This window comes from Theobroma cacao, chromosome 5, assembly GCF_053813885.1.
Source record: "Theobroma cacao isolate CCN51 chromosome 5, ASM5381388v1, whole genome shotgun sequence".
In the NCBI taxonomy this organism is placed as follows: Eukaryota; Viridiplantae; Streptophyta; class Magnoliopsida; order Malvales; family Malvaceae; genus Theobroma; species Theobroma cacao.
In genome coordinates this window covers 45,368,887-45,386,007 of record NC_142643.1, presented here as the reverse complement: position 1 = coordinate 45,386,007, position 17,121 = coordinate 45,368,887, and the positions used below count along the sequence as shown (strand labels likewise).

Sequence of the window (17,121 nt, the reverse complement as noted above, 5' to 3'; positions counted from 1 at the left end):
ACCTGATTTAGAAACAAATTAGAATTATTTGTTTACTATTTTTGAATGAAATTGAGATATTTATGACATGACAAATTGACTATTCTACATGAACCCACATCATAAACCCAAATTGTCACCCTTAGGCCCAAGCTATACTGAATTATTTGGGAGGCCCAAGCAGCCCTTTGTTAGTGCCAAGACCAAGGGCCTGGAAACAACAATAGAACCCATGAATGTGTTGATGCTGTGAAGCTCAAAAGCAGCCAAAGAATTTCAGCGGTGAAGTTGACTTCTGCTAATTTAGAGCAGTCGTTGCGTTCATTGAAGACGCAGTTTTGTTGCCGCCTTGAACTTCTTTCTTCAACAAAAACAGCAGCCATGGAGAATGGAGAAATCCCAGAAAACGCCAACGAACGTATGGGTTTTTTTTTTTTTTGCATTTCCTTTGTTGGGTTTTGTCGATTTTCTTGATTAAGTGGTTCTCTGCTTTTGTTTTTATTAATTTTCCTTAATTTATCTTCAGATTGCCCGGGTCCTAATTCAGAGACGGCGGGTAAATCCGATGCCTGCCAAGGTTGCCCTAATCAGGAAGTTTGTGCCACTGCCCCTAAGGGCCCTGACCCTGGTTTGCTCTTTCCCCTTTTTACAATTTCTTTACAAAATTTTATCTCTAGTTTTTTCTTTGTAAGTTTGTAAATATTTTTCCTAGATTCTAAGCTTTGTTTTGTTATATATATAGTTTATGGCTAAAATTTTAGGCTTGTTTTGGATTTCTAGTGAAATTAACAACTTTCTGATAGTACATGAAGCTATATTGAAGAATATAGGAGATAGAACTATTGCCAGAATTGATGTTACAGAATCCATTTTCGGGGCTTTCTAAGTTCATATTTGAGGAATTTGTTAGTATATTTAAATAGAGCTCAGTTATTTGCATATTTGGATTGAGAAGAGAAAGGTTGGAGTCTTCTAGTATACTTTAGTCAGTTGTGGGTTAATTCTTTATTGGATCAAAGTTATGTGTGTTTAAGGAAGATTAATCATGACGTGCTATTGAAGCTTAATTCTTTGTTTCATGGTGGCATAGTGCTTAATTGGATGATGAAAAAGAGTCTTTGATGATGTCATATATTTATATTGGTAATAAACGTTAGAAAACTGTGCTAATGTCTTGTTTAAGAGATAGGAGATTGGCACGACTGCCCCATGTCTGCTAATGAAAGGAACAAAGTTGTGATGGTTTTCTAAAATTTGCCTATTATTGGCATCTCTATGCATAGGGGTCTTGTGAATGTTACAAATGCACTGATTAGGACATAATGCAACGTGCAAAGTTTAATGATCTTTCTATTTGTAAGTCTTTTTCTTTCTGCCTGTTTGACCATGCTCTTCAGTTCTGATTGTCACCCCTTGATTGAATCGAGATGAAGGGAGAGGAGAGGATGTTAATTTGTTCTTGTGTTTCACTAACATTTTCATTTTATTGTATGGAAAGTTGTGAAAATGATACTCAGACCTCCTTCTTATGACATTTTTTTGTTGCCATTCTTCAGCTTTCAATTTTCATAATGATCTACAACAAGAAGTTTGCATATACTTGCCTTAACTGTCAGTGGTTTTCCATTTGTGATAGTGCATCTATGATCAGCTAATTGTCTTATGTTTTACTACATTTATCTGTCGTGTTAATCTATTATCTGACATAATTTTCAATGCATTACATTCTGCAGACTTGGTTGCAATTGTGGAAAGAATGGCTACTGTTAAGCATAAGATACTGATTTTATCAGGGAAGGGAGGAGTTGGCAAAAGCACTTTTTCTGCCCAGCTCTCATTTGCACTAGCTGCTAAGGAATTCCAGGTGGGTCTCCTGGACATTGATATATGTGGCCCTAGCATTCCAAAGATGCTTGGCCTAGAAGGTCAAGACATTCACCAGAGCAATCTTGGCTGGTCTCCTGTTTATGTTGAATCCAACCTTGGGGTCATGTCGATTGGGTTCATGCTCCCCAACCCCGACGAAGCTGTCATTTGGAGAGGACCGCGTAAAAATGGGCTTATCAAGCAATTCCTTAAGGATGTATATTGGGGTGAGCTTGATTTTCTGGTTGTTGATGCCCCACCTGGGACCTCTGATGAGCACATCTCAATTGTCCAATTCCTTCAGGCTACTGGAATAGATGGAGCAATCATCGTCACTACGCCTCAGCAAGTCTCTTTGATTGATGTGCGGAAAGAAGTTAATTTCTGCAAAAAAGTTGGAGTACCAGTTCTTGGGGTTGTTGAGAACATGAGTGGCTTGTGTCAACCATTGATGGATTTCAGGTTTTTGAGGATGACGGAGACTGGTGAACACACAGATGTCACGGAGAAGGTCATCGAGTATATGAGGGAGAAAGCACCAGAAATGGTAGATCTCATCGCTGCCAGTGAAGTCTTTGATAGCAGCGGTGGTGGTGCAGCAAAAATGTGTCGAGAGATGGGAGTACCATTCCTCGGTAAGGTGCCATTAGATCCACATCTTTGTAAGGCAGCTGAAGAAGGCAAATCTTGCTTCGTTGATCAGAAATGTGGGGTGAGTGCTCCTGCATTGAAGCATATCATTGAGAAACTAATGACAAATTATTGGCCCGAAGAAATGGCTGTGGAACAGTAGCTTAGAGTGAATTAATTTTCATCTGTGGTGATCATTGTGGAATAGAATTTTTGTTTGCATGTAATGTAATGTAATATTCTTCTTCCCGATTTATAATTTTGTGAAATTTTTCTGTGGGATGCAACACTAGCCTTATGGAAGTTCTTAAGGAAAGTAGTACTGTGGTGGTACTCTCTTAGGAGACTGATGTGGCGTGCACTCAGACGACTGTCATTGAAACAACTACCAAGACGGGTGATAGCATATAAACCCAAAGCCCAACTCCATCTAGGACCTTTTGTCAATCCAACGGCCAATATTAAACACATTGACACCAAGCTACATACGGACCCCACTGCCAAGTGTACAAAATGTTAAACCTATCAAGTTAAACAAATTTAGAGAGGATCTAATAGTCTCGTGATAAAGTGTGAGCACGAATTCGAGTTTCAATCTTGGTATGTGATAGTTGATCAGATCAATCGATTCATATCAAATACTTTCAAAGAAAAAATAAGTAAATTGACTATTAGCGATGAAGGCATAGTTGAATTAAGTAGAAAAAAATATCATATCAAATATTTCAAAAGAAATAGACGAGATATTTCAATCTCACATTAAGCAAATAAATGATTTTAAAAAGTTTATAAACACAAACGTTACATATTCTATCAAATTAATCGTTTGAAAAAAATAATAATAATCTCGTGATAAAATGTTATACAAACTTGAGTTAAAATCTCGACCCGTTTCTAATTTTTTAGACATACAAATAAAGCAAAAAATAAAAAAAAATTACGTACTTAGAAGAACAAAGGGGCATGATGATCGAGGATGTAACCAATGAGACCCGGCATGCCACCTCACCACCCATGTGCCACCACCAAATAATCCTGGCTGCCGAGAGCAATGGGTATTGATTAACTTATCCATAGATTATGTAATCCAATAATGAAACAGACTTTTTTTTAACCCAGTTAATGGGTTCAGTTGGTGTGATGATTCCCCTACCATAAGCATTCTTGTGTGAATCTGCCTATACAACCTAAGCAACAGAATAAAGCTTATTTAAAACAAGCAGAAAAGTCCAAATCAGAGCAACTTTCACCAAAGTACGAAATCAAACTAATTTTTCTTAAAAGCCATAGTCGGTTGCTTCACTTTACAGACAAACCTTCCAAATGTTTTACCTAATCCCTGCTAATGTCTTCTTTAATTGCTTATGATGTAAATTAAGACTTAAAAATTGAAAAATTTCCTTGTCATGGTCTTAAAATCCAAAAAAGATGGCACCGTTATTTCAAATACGTTGAACTTGATTAACAAGTGAATATACTTTTTATTTAGTTGACAAGTGGGTATACTTTTCGCGTTATAAATTTAATTATCGTTATAAAATGTGATTGATTGCACAATTTCATTAATGGGGTTTCTTTTTTTTTTCTAAACAAATTAAAGATGACTTTTAAACAAATGAAGTAAATGCAATCGCTAGCTCTCAATATTGAAAGAGAGAGAGAGAGAGAGAGAGATGTAAGATTTTGATATATAGGGTGAGAGATGCTCTTTCCCTGCTGTGCTGAGCCTTCCTTTTGCTTTTTTGTGTGAACCTTATGCAACATCTATGTAGCCATGCAAAGTCCTGGTCCCCCATACAGGCGCCCTTTGTGTTTTATACTCTTTTTGTTTCATCTTTCATGCTTGATGCTTACCTTACACAACAGAAACACAGAAAAAAAGAGAGAGGAAGAGAGAGAAAGGGAGGATGAAAGGGTCATCCAACTAAAGTTATAAAAGCCTCTTAAGGAGAAATTTTAGAAACTCTCACTAACCTGTCTGCATGTGGTGGCCTGGCGTGACCAATATTCAATTTGCTATTTTCCTTTGGGACCACTTTTTCATCTTTTCTCTCCTACCCTAAGCCTAGTTTCCTACTTTTCAATATCACAGTGCTCTCATCTTCACCTCTTTCTTATAGTCTCTCTAACGATACTTCATCAAATTACCAAAAAAGACTTCACCCACAAACGCTTTAGTCTCATGATTTTGCTATTTCCATTCAAACTAATAAGCAATAACTACCAGTCCATGACACAATCCACTACAAGGATGAAGTAATAAATAATTAAAAAAATTAAAAATTAAATCTAAATCTTTATGTGTTGTTATTATATGATTAGTTTTGTACGTGAAAAACACAATTAATTCGTGACCCTAGACTCAACAATTGACATTGTATGTGTGTATAGGTATAGATAATTACTACCACTTGAAGTGCTAGTTCCAGCTTGCATTTAATATAAAAGATAAGATTAGCATGCCAGCCTAGCCAATCACATGTACGACAGAAAATAATTAGCCTGGAAGTAGCAAAAAAAACTATACATAGGAAAAAGTAGAGACCAAAGTCATCAAGGAAACCCCTCCCTATTTATATCCTCTCATTCCCCCACTCTTATCAAAGAAGTCTTCAGAGTAGAGGAAACAAAAGAAAAAAGGCTTTCAGCCAATTCCATATGTATTAGCAGAGCTGCAAGCCTGCAACGCCATGGGGCTGCAGCAGTATCTATTACAGTCTTCAGATGTCATGCACCACTGATGGTTGAAGCTGCCAGCATGATCTAGTCCTTCCTTTTTAATTTGTTTACCTTTCAGGGGGAGAGACCAGATCATATGACAGCTTCATCTGTCCATGGTAGCATGAAGAAAACCCTTGCTTAGCCAAAAAAAATAGAGCATGAAGAAAACCCTAATGAAACCATCAAGAGCCCGAATTTCCTCATTGGATTATTTGCCGGCAACCTTATTAATTAGGGTTTTTTCTCACTGGAAACCTCTTGAAAAAGGTGTGTTTAATTTTCTTGATTTCTTCTTGTTTTTTGATTTCTTTTATTTTTTTCTTTTTTTAAAAAAAAAACTCATCTGGGTATTTCGGCTTTTACTTTTCCTTATGTTTGCCCTTTTACGTTCACATGCCTCATTTATAGTATTTGTTAATGTTTTGGTTTGTAGTACTATGTGGTATTGTGTTCTTCTTTCATGTGTCAAGAATTTCTTCAAGGATCTTGTATTAGGTTGTTGTTAGGGTTTTAAGTGACAGGATTTCTCTGTCTTAATGGGGTTTTGGTGCTTTTGAGATCTCCCTCCCCTCCCTCGTGCCTTGAGAAGAGAGCTTTTCTTCTCTTTTTGTATTCCTTATTAATGTACTATTTTGTGTCAATTTCATGTAAGTTATTTACTGCACTGTTTTGTACTCATGTGTTCTGATCTATTCTAAGAATTATATATTCTTTTTAAGTCATATTATGTACATAACATGCAATATATATATATGAACAAATATTAGTGGGAATGTTTGAATGCTACTCAGTCCCAGATCCAATGATTTGATGAGAAAGTTACAAATCTGAAATTTCTTTTTTTCATGGTCTGATTTCTGCATAGAAATGTCAAGATCAATCCTTTAATTCTTGGATGTTGGTACAATATTTTTCTGTTAGCAGTCATTGATATATCAATCATGGAAATGGATTGGTCCATAAAATGTTACTGGCTTTTATGACCAAAACCAATTCAATGAAACCGCATCACTAGACTTCTACATGTAACCCATAGATCAGATAGGAGAGATTATCTTGTCTATTATCCTTTTATCTTCATAAATTTAGGGATCAAAACATAAATACAAGGCTTGGGATTGTACATTCTTTATGATAGCGAAAAAGATAGATAGGACGATCAATTAAATTCTTCTTTTGTTTCCATTACTTACTTTTGTTAGAAAGATGTAACTTTTAGAAAACTTCCACAAAGAAAATGGGGTTCAGAAACCATATACCTTTATTCGTAGTCTCTACTCTCTCTACCCAATTTTCATACCCTCTTTATTAAAACAAGCCAGAAAGACTACACAAGTTGCTCTACCCCTTCTACAGCCTAGCGTTTGATCTGGTTCTCATTAATTTTACAAATAGGGAGTTGGTGGCCGCCTGCTGCAGTCTATTATATGTTTCTAATTGATTACTAGTTTCTTTTTCTCTCTTAGCTAGGGTTGCAAAACAGCCAACACTTTCTGTCAATTGTTCAACCTTCAAATCCCTCACATACAAACAAAATTTGCAAACATTCACAGCTTCAAGTATTCCTAAAACATTATCTCTTTATCTGAACTAAGTTTTTATGTTTTCAAGGTCAAAAAAGAGGTGGGACGATGGGTCACAAGGGTCAACCCTGTACTGGCAAAACTGATCATGCGCAAAAGAGTAACTCTCTCTGTCCCTTTGTGGTCCTATATATAGAATTGATTTCTTCTTTGGGAGAAAACTATCAAATTTGTAATGATTTTTTGTTCTCTCTAAGTTCTCAAAAATTGTTGCTGGAGTACATTCTGATTAGACTCAGTCAACTTTCTACGCCGTGATTGTCATGCCACTGCCTAATTTCTATGATATGCCACTTACCGACCTCAAAAATATGTATGCATGACACGCATCAAAAAAATTAAAATCTTGTATCTTTATTCAATCACTTTATATATATATATATATATATATATATATATATATGTACACATATGTATATATGTAACATGTTTATGTAATGACATTTATATGTATATATGTACCGGATATATATATATATATATATATATATATGTATAGCTAATGTATATATCTTAAATGATTCATATGTGCATATGCATGTAAAAAGACATTTTTTTGGGTTAGCTGCAAGCATTGAAGTTCAACAAAAATGGCGTCCATCGGTTTGGACTTGGATGTGAGGATGTTGTCACATTATTTGTCTTTTGTTTTGAAGCTGGATTCGGCTAGACTCCAGGGAAACGTTAAGTATGAGACTCTCCAAGCTATTGCAGTATAGTCCACATAACTCAAAAGGTCTTCCAATTCCTCACAAACTGTTTCTAGCTAGGGTTTCTCGTCTTAGTCTTTCAATTATTCAAGTCCCAAGTACTACTAAAACAAGATGCAAATATATCTAAAGGACAACCAAGATTCAAGAGTATACTCCCGAGCATGTGAACTCATCCCAACTTGGCCAAAGAGTCTAAAAATAGTTTGGCACTCTTTGCTATATAAGTGTGAATAAGTAATTAGTTGAAGTGGTTGATGTCAAGCTTCCAAGTACTTTGCCAGAGTTTGTTGGTATGGCATTAATGGGACCTTTCAGCCATGACCATCTTCTTGAATTTGGCAATACTCTTTTGTAATCAATGATGGATATATAGGTTTGATGCTGGCAGAGGTACAAATATATATTCACATCTTGACAATATTTGTACTTTATTTGTTCAGCAGCAGCTGATGCATGGAAATTGAAAAATGCCAACAGCTCAAAGAGAAATTTCAACTGCTCACGTTAGTGTAGGAAGCTACTAGTTTCTCTAGAAAAAATGAAAAGCTGGCTGGAAATTCCTTGAGCTACATATCAGGAAATGCAAGCTATACCATACTTTTGATCAGTGCCTCGAAAAGATTTCTTCCATTTTTGTGTTCATTGTTATTTCTCATGTGTTGGATGGATGAAATGGGCATTTGCATGATAAAATAGACAAAACTTAATCAGGTGAAATATTATTTTCAAGTCCAAAAAAGGCTGTTTCAAGCTAGGTTATACTGTTAGCATTTAAAAACACCTCATGACCATACACATATGTGCATGTGCGCACATGTGCAATCTCGATTTAAATGTATTTTGTAAGGTTTTTGTCTTTATAATTTGGATATTTAGATATTTATATCCTTATGATGTATGTGATATTATCATGATCAAGTGTAACTTTCACGTTTTAATTAATAGGTTCATATTTGTTAAAAATCTATAATATTAATATAATCAATTCTTGATCGAGAAAAAATGTGTGTGTGTGCACATATGTTACAAATATAAATATAAAAGAAATAAATAATTTTTCTTTTTTTAAAAAAGGTCATTAAATGAGATGCTAAATCTTTAAAGAATATGAAAATGAATTAATAAAGATTATATATAACATCCTTAATTTTTTTTGCACTAAAAAGAATGATATATACATTTGATTACAAAAGATTTTATAGTGCATATGATTTGCCTCTATCAGCATCACTGTCCTTGTTTGGCCATTCATAATAAAAGACACTATATGATGGTAACCAACTAGGATATGTCACATTGAGAACTTGTTCATTATAATATCTAACTTTATTATAAAGCCAAAAGGTGATTGGTATATAATGAATTAAATTTTTTTTCCTTTTTGCACTTATCCATGATTAGAACTTGAAAAAAATATACAAGAGGTTAGAATTGTTTGTTTCTTCTAGTAAAAAAAAATCAAAATAACCCATAGTTTTCTGTACTAAAATTTTTTGTCAATTTAATCCTTTTATTTCAAAATTAGTTAATTTAATGACTGTACTCTTTGAGGTAATTAATCAGTTTTGTAGTAGAGGGATTAAATTGACCAAACAGCTATAATATAGGGACTTATGATGTACTTTAAAAAAAGAATTTCTATGCAATGGAGAAAAAATCAATTCATCTCTAATTTTTATCTCCTACCTAAATTTTGGAGTAATCAATGCAATGCATCGACTTTATCTCCTACCTAAATTAATTTTTAAAACAGTCAATAATTGAAAATTTTGAAAGACCTCAAACCTTAATTAATGATCTCATAAATCCTAAGCTTCTATGAGACTTTGACACAAATTCTTAAAAAAATTACAATTATTAAAAAAAAAAAAAAACAAAAAAAAATCTGTCAATCTACTTCTTTTTGAACCACATCCATACTTTCGATTTTTTTAAAAAAGATCTAATTAATGATTGATATATATATATAGTTTTCTCATTATATTGGAAGTTGAAATACTCAAAAAATTTTATGATATTAAAATTTATATATAAATAATAACTTATGAGAAAACAAAAAATAATAATGGAAGTATCAAGAAAAAAGAGAATAGGAAGATTGCAACATTAACATTTAATTCATTTTACCACTTTATTTAATTTATATAGTAATTCCATCACTTCACGTACAGCTTGTGAAATTATATTTCATAATTATAACCACATACATCATAATCAATACAAAGCTATTTATCTAAGTTGACTTTAATTTGTGCTTAGATATAGTATGCCAAATCTGTTTAGGCTCGTCCTTCAATCTTTAGCTAATTGGTTCAAGTTGATTAAAGAAGCTAGCTAGCAACATTAATGCATCCTTCATCAACAATGTCATGATGGAAAGATCAGCTAACATTTGGAAAACACCAGATCAGAAAGAAGAGGAATTAATTGCAAGAACAATAAGCTTGAATTGGTTCTAACCCTGCATCCCATGAAAAGCTGACAACACAACAGCTCTGAGAGGTTAACTTACCTGCTTGGAGAAAAGAGAGGAGAAAGAAGATACATACAACATTACCAACATTACCAGGTCAATGGGAAATTCAAGGATTGGTACTTTCTCCAGCTCAGTTTGGGCCACTATTGACCATTAGGAGTTTTCTCTGGCTCATTTAAAGAGCCCCAGTTAACTTCTAAGGAAAAGTCCATGTTTGTTTCTGTTCTAACGAACAGCTTAATTGCCTAAACCTGTTGACAGGAAAAGAGTGGAACTCGAGCCAAAAGCAACAGGATTGAATCTGGGTACCAAGACTCTCTTGCATGCCTGGCTACTAGCTATGTATGAAAGCAAAAGATTAATTATTTCTAGTTAACTGAAAGCTTTTTATAGGAGAAGAAGAGGAACTACTGGTTTGATTCATATTGGAATCAACTTAACAAGCCAACCAATCGGCTAGGACAAAGCTGCAATTTCAATATACAAGTGCCCCATTGGATCCAGCTCAGTCTCTGAGTATCAGCAAATCTCTTCAGAAATTCTACCACCACTTGAAAGATCAAAGTTAGGGTAATGATCCTAAGAAAGAGTTTATTCATTGAACACCTTGGCAGAGGACAAATGTGTTGAAAAGTGTTAATAAGACTACTAGTTGAAACAAGGCTTGACCAATGAGGTTCTTCCCATGAAAGTGGAAATAAGAGGCTTGGATCTGCCCAATGTAGGTGGCATTGTGATAAGATTTTCCTCCTCAGGTGAAGCTAAAGCCCCAAAGGCATCCATTTTTAAAGCTCCACCCACAATAATTGGGCCGCAGCAAGTGGAAATCCACCACAACAAGCCGATGCAGCAAGATTGATCATCAAGGCTGAAACTGAATGATGAATAGGCCATCTCATGGATTTTGTTTGTTGGGCTTAGTGAAACAGTCAGCCCAATCCTATGCCAATTGGGCTAGAATACAAAAAAAAGTATTTGCTCTTTTCCACAAATATAAAATAAGAATTTAATCGATTTTTTAAAATAATTTAATTTCTCGAGTAAGAGTTTATTATGTCAATACTGTTTCTTAAAAAATAAAATTTATTTTCCTCACCTATTTTTTTTAAAAGAAACTATTGCTGATCAAAAGATAAGGGCAAAAACTCCTTTGGCATTTATTAAAAAAAAAAAACCATAAAAAGGACAACCTTCCTGGAGATAAATTTTTGCAGTACAATGTTTGCAGAGTCTCGTCAAGGTCAGCCTCAAACCCTCCCTCTCTCTCTCTTGTTCTGTCTTTTTGTTGCTTTTTTCTGGTGATTTTTGTTTACATAGTGGCTTTGGACCCCATATGTTTATTGAAAATGTCCTTCCATAAACTACCCATTTCAGCTTTTGCATCTAAGGTTCTGTTTTTTTTTTTTTTTTTGCTGTTTTTCCATTGTATTTGATGTCTTTTACTGACCCACTTCAAGTTATCTTCATAAAGATGCCTCTTTTGCGTAATAGGGTGGCTTCTATTTTATCATTAAAATAGTAATCCTAATGGTAAAAATTGCCTTTTCCCACTTTAATTAATGGATGTAGATATGATATGCTGGAGCAAGCTTCTGGTCTTTGAATGCTTAATTATTATATTAGATTGTTTATAGTTTACTATATGTAAAAGTAAAAAAATTGAAATAATTTATAATGCCACTTGCTTCTGTGAGCCTTGGTTCTGTTTTGTTGTATATATATTTAGAACTGGAAGTGTAACAAAGTTCAAGAAGCAAGAAACAAAGAAAACTGAAGTTAGATAACCCATTATATAAAATCTCTTAGGATTGGAGAAAATTTCCCGTTAAAGGAATTAGGTGGCAGGGATATTGAGGTTGTTCCCTTATGTTATTCTATTAGCCTGTATGAGATCAGATTCATCGAACTTAATAATTGATATTGATACTGGCGTTAAACTAGGCGTTGTAACTTAGTTGATCTATTCCTGTGTTGCAGACAGTTTTTAGCTATTTATTATCAAAGGAGCTTAGTTGAGAAGTTGGAACTAGGAAGCACTTAGTTATTTGAGGAGGGTGTTAGGATACTTGAGTGATATTGAAACCATATACCTGCAGAAGCTCCAGGTTATTAGTTATTATATATGCGGTCATTAGGTTTGAGCAAAAGTTTGGAATTTTTCAATATTGGAGGAAGCAACCATGTTACGACAAATTCACCGTCTTTTGTGTGAGTCATGGGCCCCGAACATGTTTTTCTATCAACAATGTAGGACACCAATGATTGCTTTTCCACTTAAGAAACAGCCTGTCACTTTCAAGTGATAGGTTTTGTACAAGGTGCATACTTTGTGCTGATATAATTTCCAGTTTCTTTTTTTTTTTTCTGAGGAGATTGCAACATACGTGTATCGCATTTGTTACATCAAGAATTTTTTGAAGGTCATGCTATGTGCTGAACAAACAGTAGAAAGGTTGACTGTAATTGTAATGAGGTCATTGCAACTTAGGAGTGAAGTTCACTCTATTGATGTTGAGACAGCTGGAGTTTATACGAGGATGATGGTGTAAGGCTTCTTATAGCACCACTTTGTGCATCATGCATTCTCTCCCTTTTTCCCTTAAAAATTTAAAATTGAGGGAATTTCATGATAATTACATCTTTTAAACATGTGATTGGTTCCTTGCAGTCCCAATCTGTATAACTTGGCAAGGAAGAATAGGTTTTTATTTATTTATCAATTTATTAATTCATGTTGGTTGCCTAAAGGACAATTCGTGAGATGGTTTTAGTTCTTCATAGATTTGCATTAGTAAGCTGGCAACAGAAAGAGAGGAATTCGAGTATGAGGTATGGACAACTCACTTTGTAAAGAAGGCACTAAAAGGTGTTTGCCACTAAACCTAGTCTTTCAAGAGATCATTTAGCTTTGTTATTGCTACTTTGCAGTCAAAAGAGAGTAAATCAAGGATTTACTCTGTGGTTAATGTAATAGGTACCTTCCTCATTGTCACACACAAACCAAAGATGATCAAACTGCTAATCAACTAAAGGGATCCTCTTTTCTTGATGCTAGCAAATTCTAAATAGAACGCTAAAACGCTAATTAAATTTTCTTATATACCTTGTAGAGTTAAGCCTTTAATGGTGGAATATTTGGATTGTTTGAAATTGTGTTTGTGTACCATTCATCATAAGATAGATTTATAAAGATTATTGTTCTTAAAAGAGCATGGACTACAAGATAAGCCTCACCTCATTATTGTGTCCACTAGAGAAAGCAAAAAGTTTTATGTCATATCTACTAGCATTTAGTCTACACTAGGAAGCCTAACCAGCATGCAGTTGTGTTCACCATTAAAAGCTTAATGAGATATGTAATTTATTTGTATGCAGAGATTGTTTTATTTCAGCATGGTTGAGTGCATAATAAGGTGGAAAACATGTTATTCGAAATTAAGACATGTATAAGCAAGAAATGGTATCTTGATTCTTCACTTAGAAGCTTACAATCAACACTTAAAATGGAACTAGAATCTAGATAACTATTGACAAAATGAAATTGGAATCCTGGAACTGTAAAAGAAATAGCACTAAGGTTATCTTGTTATTCCTATCACCTAGATAAGAAAAGACTATCTCATGTGACTGACTTTTTGAGGATGCAAGAGGCCTTTGATCAGAGCATAGAAATGCTTCATACTGGAATCCACTTAACTAGCCAGCCAATTGGCCAGGATAAAGCTGCTAATCCAATACAAGAACCCCATTGCCCCCAGTTCAGCCTCTGAGTGTTAGCAAACCTCTTCAAGAATTCCACCATTACCACTTGAAGAATTATAGTTATGCCAACAATCCCAAGAAAGAGTTTGTTCTTGTGCAATCCCTTGAATATATTCTTTTTCTCTAGTTTTCTTGCATTAAACTCATTGAACACTTGGCAGAAGACAAAAGTGTTGAAAATGAGCGTGTTCTTGACCCTCTCATCCACACCGAAGACAGATTTTCCCCTGAACTGAAGGGTTAGTAGAACTGCAACTTGATACAAGGCTTGAGCGATGAGGTTCCTCCACATTATATTCGATATAAGGGGCTTGGATCGACCGACAGGTGGGTTTGTCATTAGATCATCTGTAGGTCGCTCAGTGGCCAAAGCTAAAGCCCCAAAGGTGTCCATTATTAGGTTCACCCACAATAGCTGGACTGCAGTCAGTGGGACTTCACCGGAAGATAATGCTGCAATAAAGTTGATGACTAGGGCAGCTACATTCACCGTGAGCTGAAACTGAATGAATTTCTGAATGTTGTTGTAGACACACCTACCCCACCTTAAAACTGTCACCACAGAGGTGAAGTTATCATCCAAGATGATTATGTCTGAGCTTTCTTTGGCAACTTCAGTTCCTTGGATTCCCATGGAAAGTCCAATATCTGCTTCCTTCAAAGCTGGTGCATCATTTGTCCCATCCCCAGTGACTGCTACAACATGACCTTTCTGCTTTAGACACTGTACCATCAGAAGTTTGTCAAACGGTGAGGATCTGGCCATCACACGGACTTTATTGATCTTCTCCATTCTCTCTTCTGGTGAGTAATTCCTGAACTCTACACCTTCAATTACAGCTTCGTTCACATCCTCGTGAGGTTGTAGAATGCCGCATTCAATTGCTATAGCTTTTGCTGTGAAAACATTGTCTCCAGTTATCATCTTGATACTTACTCCAGCATCTATGCAAGATTCTACAGCTCTTCTGACACCAGGACGACATGGGTCTTTCAAACCCACCAACCCTACCAAGGTCAGTCTGCTTTCTCCCAAAACCGGCTCGTTGTCCTCTGGAATCTTTGTGTGTGCAAATGCTATGCACCTCAAGCTTTTGGCTGCCATATTCTGAATGATTTTCCCGATTTCTGTCCTTTCTTCATCGTCCATGACTTTAACTGTTCCACTTCTATCATAATATTGTGAGCACATGGCCACTATCATCTCAGCAGCACCCTTCCAGTGTGTGTGTGTAGCACTCTCATTCTTTCTCCTTATCAAAACTCCACTCCTCTTTTTCTCTGAATTGAAGGCTGCTACTTGGATGACATCATAATCTTGCTCTGGGTTATCTACGTTCATGCCCAAATCTAATACAGCCCACGAGAGTATTGCTTTCTCAGTTGGACTACCAGAAATCTCAGGAAGTGATCTAGAATTTGGCTTATAAACAGTACCAGTTGTGTTTAAAGCAATCGCTTGTTGCAGTAACTCATGGACATTAGGTGCTATTTCTGTGGAAATACTATCCTTCATGCATTCTTTTCCTAGCCAAAACTCAGTAACGTTCATTTCATTTAAAGTAAGGGTACCTGTTTTGTCTGTGCAGATTGTTGTGGCTGAGCCCATTGTCTCACAAGCAGAAAGTTTTCTGACCATTGCATGATCAGCCATCATTTGCTTCATAGAATAAGCCAGAGTCAGAGTTACTGCCAAAGGAAGGCCTTCTGGAATTGCTACCACCACAATGGTAATTGCTGCAGAAATAATGTTCACCACTGAGTTCATTATGCTGTCTAGCTTGGTCTTGCCGTGGATATATTCTTTGTTTCCCTTGTCATCTTTTGTGTATCCAGTGAAGTAACGAATGAGCAAAACTGCAAGAACAAGTACAGCCACTGTCAATCCAATCTTCCCAATATAAGAAGTTAGCATGTTGAGGCGAGCCTGTAGTGGAGTCTCTTCATCTAAATCTCTGTTTATGGAACTCATCATCTCCCCCCATGCCGTATTCACGCCAACAGAAGTGACGAGCATAAAACCAAATCCGTCCATCACCTTTGTACCAGAGAGCATGAAAGGATTGTTGTTGCTATTGATCTCAACGTGGTCACTTTCCCCTGTCATGCTAGATTCATCTACCTTCAAAGAGTGTCCATCCAAGAACAATCCATCTGCCGGAATTTGATCACCAATTTTCAAGCACACAACATCACCCACGACAACTTCAAAGACTGATATAAATTGGCGGCATCCATCTCTGACTACTTCCACTCTTATATCACTACTCTCATTTGAAAGTTTCTCGAATTGTCTGTTTTGCTTAAAATTACTGCCAGCAGATATGACAACAACTAGAAAGACAGCAAAGATAATACTCCCACCATCATACCACCCGTCCTCTATGCCATGCTGCTTAATGCCAAAGCCCAGAGAGAGTATTGCACAAACCAGGAGCATGATAATGGTGGTATCCTTAAAAGCTTCAAAAATAAAGCTAAGAAGGCTTTTGATAGGTGGTTTCTGGTACCTGTTGGCACCGAAGACATCCATCCTGTGCGCAAGATCAGCCTCATTGCCACTGATGCCATCCTTCTCATCAGTTTCAAGACTTACAGCAATCTTTTTCGCTCCTCCAAGTTTACGTAGGTTTTCAAGGTTCTTCTCTCTTACCATCTCAGTGAGTGTGTTTTGATCAACCCAGAGAGAAGGTAGGTGATGATCACTTGAGTCATGTTCATGGATATCAATGGCAATATAGGATAGAGTACGCAAGATCTGCTTATCGTTAATAACTTTCTTGTACAAAGAAACAAGAATCCTGGCAGAATATATGGCTGCAAAAACTGAACGCCACCGTCGCTGCTGACGTTTGGCCACTGGGGTATCACTTGCATCAGGCACGGCTGGTTCACGAGGTTTATGACATCTCAAAGACATGTTAAACGATAGGGAATGAAGGAGTAAAAGTTTATCAGAAGGACGAAAACTTCTTTAGGGTGCAGAAGGAAAAAACAAGATGGAAATTAAGAAAGAAGTACAAGGAGTCTGCAGGAAGTCAAAAAGAGTATGACCAAAGGATCGAATACTAGGGTTGTGATGGGAAGGAAACACTAGGATCATTGCATTTATATTCACCTATCGCCTTTCTTCCTGGAAATTTCATGCCTTCTTTCACTGTAGCTTCCCATTAACTGCCGTGGACCAAATTAACTTTGGGTTTAAGAGTTAATTTTTGTTTTGCATTTTTTATTTCCCTCCCGATTTCCTTGCCCATTATCGGTTAAGGAAGAAAGTTCTATGTAGTTTCCATCTGATATATCTGATACTGAGAGGAACAAGATGTGATGCACGCAGTAAACTCTTCCAGGGCATGCATGCAGCATGCCAACGGGCTGAAAGGTCATTGCA

General features: G+C 36.0%; 1 protein-coding gene, 1 long non-coding RNA gene and 1 pseudogene across 2 annotated transcripts; 2 read left to right on the top strand and 1 right to left on the bottom strand.

Annotated features, from left to right (window-relative positions):
* The first annotated feature begins 235 nt into the window (after nucleotides 1–235).
* Nucleotides 236–2,757, top strand: LOC18600212 (cytosolic Fe-S cluster assembly factor NBP35-like). Its single transcript, XM_018121377.2, has 3 exons — nucleotides 236–397; nucleotides 506–607; nucleotides 1,713–2,757. Exons 1-3 carry the CDS (start codon nucleotides 361–363, stop codon nucleotides 2,636–2,638), a joined length of 1,065 nt encoding a protein of 354 aa, XP_017976866.2. The 5' UTR covers nucleotides 236–360; the 3' UTR covers nucleotides 2,639–2,757.
* A 2,286-nt stretch (nucleotides 2,758–5,043) lies between these two features.
* Nucleotides 5,044–7,141, top strand: LOC108661855 (uncharacterized). The gene is made up of 2 exons (XR_001927745.2): nucleotides 5,044–5,463; nucleotides 6,808–7,141. It is a non-coding gene; the product is annotated as an uncharacterized LOC108661855 (long non-coding RNA).
* Nucleotides 7,142–13,415: 6,274 nt separating this feature from the next.
* LOC18600207 (calcium-transporting ATPase 12, plasma membrane-type pseudogene) lies at nucleotides 13,416–16,902 on the bottom strand (annotated as a pseudogene).
* Nucleotides 16,903–17,121: the final 219 nt, after the last annotated feature.

Coding starts and splice junctions, on each gene's coding strand:
- LOC18600212 (XM_018121377.2), top strand. CDS start 361: ATGGAGAATGGAGAAATCCCAGAAAACGCCAACGAAC. Junction 398..505: donor CCCAGAAAACGCCAACGAAC/GTATGGGTTTTT, acceptor ATTTATCTTCAG/ATTGCCCGGGTCCTAATTCA. Junction 608..1,712: donor CCCTAAGGGCCCTGACCCTG/GTTTGCTCTTTC, acceptor TACATTCTGCAG/ACTTGGTTGCAATTGTGGAA.